The sequence below is a fragment of the Cricetulus griseus genome, chromosome 5 (assembly GCF_003668045.3).
Source record: "Cricetulus griseus strain 17A/GY chromosome 5, alternate assembly CriGri-PICRH-1.0, whole genome shotgun sequence".
Classification (NCBI taxonomy): domain Eukaryota; kingdom Metazoa; phylum Chordata; class Mammalia; order Rodentia; family Cricetidae; genus Cricetulus; species Cricetulus griseus.
Window position 1 is genome coordinate 179,477,790 of NC_048598.1, and position 4,064 is coordinate 179,481,853.

The following is a 4,064-nucleotide window of genomic DNA, read 5'->3' on the forward strand; positions in this document are numbered from 1 at the left end:
TATATATATATATATATATATATATGATATACTATACTGAGGATGAAACTTGCAACCTTGTGCATGTTAAACTTTCCCACCGTCATGTCCCTGCCCAGTTTCAATGCTGTAATTTAATGTACACTTCAGTATTCATCCATCTTTACATTAGTTCCCCTTGAATTCAAATTGTAATGTATAATTTTTAAACTTCTATGAACTTACTGTATAATATCTGGTAAGATACACGGTGAAGAGTTCATGTATAAAAAGAAAATAATTAAGTTAAGGATGTTGAATCTTTTTATAAACAAATTATGAAAAATATTTTAATGAAATCATTGTCCTCACTGGTTCATTTTCTCTCAGAAATTTGCACCATTACCTGCTACCTCTAAGGCTGTCACACACCAGAGAATAATATATATCAGGAAGATATGCAAATACGACCTCCCTCTGCTCATAAAAACCAGCCCTGCCCTCACCCTGCAGGTCAGGCAGAGGACTCTAGCTCTGTCTTCCCACTCAGTGAGCAGCACTGAAAACACGACAATCAACATGGGGCTGGAGCTGCGCTGGGTTTTCTTTGTTGCTCTTTTGAAAGGTAGATAACACGGGATGCTGAGTGTGTGAGGAGACATGAGTGAGAGAGACAGTAGACTTTGTGACAGTTTCTTCATCAGGCTCCTCTCTGTTTGCAGGTGTCCACTGTGAGGTGCAGCTGGTTGAGTCTGGTGGAGGATTGGTGAAGCCTGCAGGGTCACTGAAACTCTCCTGTGCGGCCTCTGGATTCACCTTCACTGACTATCGCATGAGTTGGGTCCGCCAGGCTCCAGGGAAGGGGCTGGAGTGGGTTGCTAGCATAAACACTAAACCTAATAATTATGCAACCTATTGCTCGGATTCGGTGAAAGGCAGATTCACCATCTCCAGAGATGATTCCCAAAGCATGGTTTACCTGCAAATGAACAACCTGGAAACTGAGGACACGGCCACTTACTACTGTACAGCTGACACAGTGATGAGTCTGCAGTGTGAGCCCAGACAAAAACCTCCCTGCCCGGCTCCCATGACCAGCAGGGGGCGCTTAGCACACATAAAGCCCAGATTCAGACATAATTGATTTATTTATTTTTCTGTTTTTATCTGGGTGTCCTCTCTACCTACTGTTATTTTGGGATTCTTTTAATAATTATAGACTCTGGAATTCACCAGCGCCTCTAAAAATTATGGCTTCTGTTTTGACAAACATTCTTAAAACAAATATGCCACCTAGTACTCTCTGAACAAATGCAGAAAGTGTCTATGAGGGAAGAGTTATTATCCGTGGTCAGGCGTTGGGGAAGCTCTGGAGACTCACATGGACTTTTCCCTCATACTGAGGTTGGGGCAGACCCTCGACAAGAACAGTGTTAGTAATTCAGAGGGAACCAAGTGGAAGTGGATCCGGGCTCAGTCACAGTAAGCTTCTGAGTTGTCCAAACCACTCTCCTCTTCTGCACAGCTGTGCATATAAGCCTAAGAAGTGATAGCGGTGAAATTTTATTTATTTTCATTACTCCGTTCAACATGGTGTCTTCTGCTTCTGTGTTGAATTAGAATACTCTAGTTCTGACCTCTCTGCACTAACTCAGAGCTCAGCCGCTCATCTGGAGCTAAGAGATGGCTGCTGTGTGGTCTGGGCAGTGTCCTTCCTGTGAGCTTCTACTGTTGATTCTCAGATTCCGATCTGGTTGCCTTTGGTTATGAATCCATTCTCACTATATTCAGAAGTTTCCTGGTCAAGATGCCCTCAGGACTCAGAGAGTCCTGTTTTAACTAGGAACAAAAGGAAACCATGAGGCTCCTTTAAACAGTCTTACTATCTGGATTATTTCCAGGGTCTGGATGAATCAATGGGTCACAAACAAAACACCTCTGTCTCTAGAGTTGAGATCCTCTTCCTGGGTGTTCCCCTTCAGGAAGAGCCTGCATGACGTGAGAGAATGGAGGACAATGGCTGGAGAAACTTTGCAGCTGTCACTGAGAAGTCCATAGTGTGTCAGTGATGCATTCAAGGATCAGATCTCCCTGAAGCTGAGCTCTGCTCCCACTGAAGACACAGCCCTGCCTTACACTGCAGCAGACACAGTGAGCAGGTTCCTTGTGTGCCCAGAAACAACATTAATCTGAGGATGCTCAGGACCAGCAGGGGGCGCTGTAGACCCAACTTTCACTGGGAAAGAAAATATAGTAGGTGAGAGAAACATCTGGAGAGTGAGAGAGTCCTCAGGGACCCTAAGGTTTCCTGTTCTGACTTCAAATAACTGCAGACACCACGTGATACACGCGATGTAGTTACTGTGACAAGACTCCAACTTAGTAGACTAAAAATTATTTGTTAATTAATATTGCCCATGTATGTTTTAGTTCACACATGGGAACCTTATAGGAAGGTCAACACCCATTGGACATACATATAAGAAGGCCACACATTTTCACACATGAGGTGTCAGACACCCAGTCATCCTCATCACAGCCAGCAGCAGCAGCATCTGTAATTCTGTCTGTAACTTCTGTCCCCTGGGGGAGGGGTTTTCTCAGCTGGAATATTTGACTGTGTCCTGGGATCTCAGGCCTGGATGCTCCAGTCACAGTGTTGAGTCCACGTAGCTCTGCTGTGGATGACCTGTGCCCAGGTGTGATACACTGCCCTGTGCAGCCCTCAGCTCAGGGGAAGGAGAGAAAAAAAGCTGGGGATAATCACCGTGAGTCCTTCACTGCATTTAGGATTCCATGTCTCATTTTTCCATGCATATTTTTTCTAAAAGGAAAGGTTTTTAAGTCAAATTGCTAATACATACCCTAATAAATGTTTTTCTGACTCACACATGAGTTCTGAAACTGTTTCATGTTTTATCCTGATGCACAGGCTACCTTCATCTCTTCACAACACTCTAGAACTCAGCCAGGATCAGCTTCATCATGGGCCTTTCTTGTATTTAAAGAATGAGAGTCCTTCAGTCCGGTGTGATGTCCCAGGTGTATGTACCTGACCTGTCCTGGTGTTCAGATTCATTTCCAGAACATTTTATTAGGGGTCAGGAATCAGCTCCACTGTTGGCTTTGTAAAATTTTGGCTTCCTATGGTGACTCCTGAGATTAATTGTGATTTCTCTCTCTTAAGGAATTCACTTTCTTTCCTGACTCAACTATTAATGGCTGGATGACATTGCAGCTCATGCACTGCAAGGCAATTGTCACACACACTGAATTTAATATTTTTATATCTTCTCAAAATTTCAAGTGACTGAAAACTTGCATAAAAACACAGGCAGACAGTCATGTACTGATCATGACTGGGCAGGAAGATGAACAGCAGAGAGGAGGCACAAACAGAAGATCCAAAGGAAGCAACCTGATGAGAACTGTGTCCTTGGCTCCCTAGCAGCTGAGGGTTGAACAAGGTTCCAAGTCTGCCAATGTCTGTAGAGCACACATTGGAAGACAGCCTATGAACCAAGTGCAGAGCATGCAGAAGATTTGTCTCCTGTGCCGGCGATTATCTCTTCCTGTAATATGTGTTGTGAAATCACCTCTAAAATTATTTTTGTATTATATTTTGTGGGAAACCAGCATCATGAGTTCCAGGCTTGCCTCACTAATGTTACAAATACAAGGAGTTTTTATAGTTCTTGATCCTAATGAACCACCCCAGAATTCTAGGGTTTAATGCATGTGCCAGGACAGGGAATATTCCTGGTGTGGATTTTTACCTAGTAGGCAATCACTCATGCATTTTCTATTATGTTTATGTCTATCTGACAATAAACGAAACTCAGGAAACAAGGAGTTTGGTTTTTATTGTCACTTAATATGAATACCTTTTAGGTTATAATATACTTCATTTTCCTATTCCCTTTTCTCCCTCCCAACCTTCCTTTGGGGATTCCTGTTTTCTTTCAAATTCATTCTTTTTTAATTTATTAATATTGATCTGTGTGTGTGTGTGTGTGTGTGTGTGTGTGTCTCTGTGTGTGTGTGTGTGTCTCTGTGTGTGTGTGTGTGTGTGTGTCTGTGTGTGTGTGTGTCTGTGTGTGTGTGTT

At 43.0% G+C, this 4,064-nt stretch overlaps 1 gene segment (V, D, J or C); it reads left to right on the forward strand.

The window, feature by feature from the left end:
- Positions 1-537: 537 nt before the first annotated feature.
- On the forward strand, positions 538-1,102 carry LOC118239011. The segment is given in 2 exon segments: positions 538-583; positions 681-1,102. Coding segments are annotated over 2 exon segments (468 nt in total).
- The last annotated feature ends 2,962 nt before the right edge of the window (positions 1,103-4,064 follow it).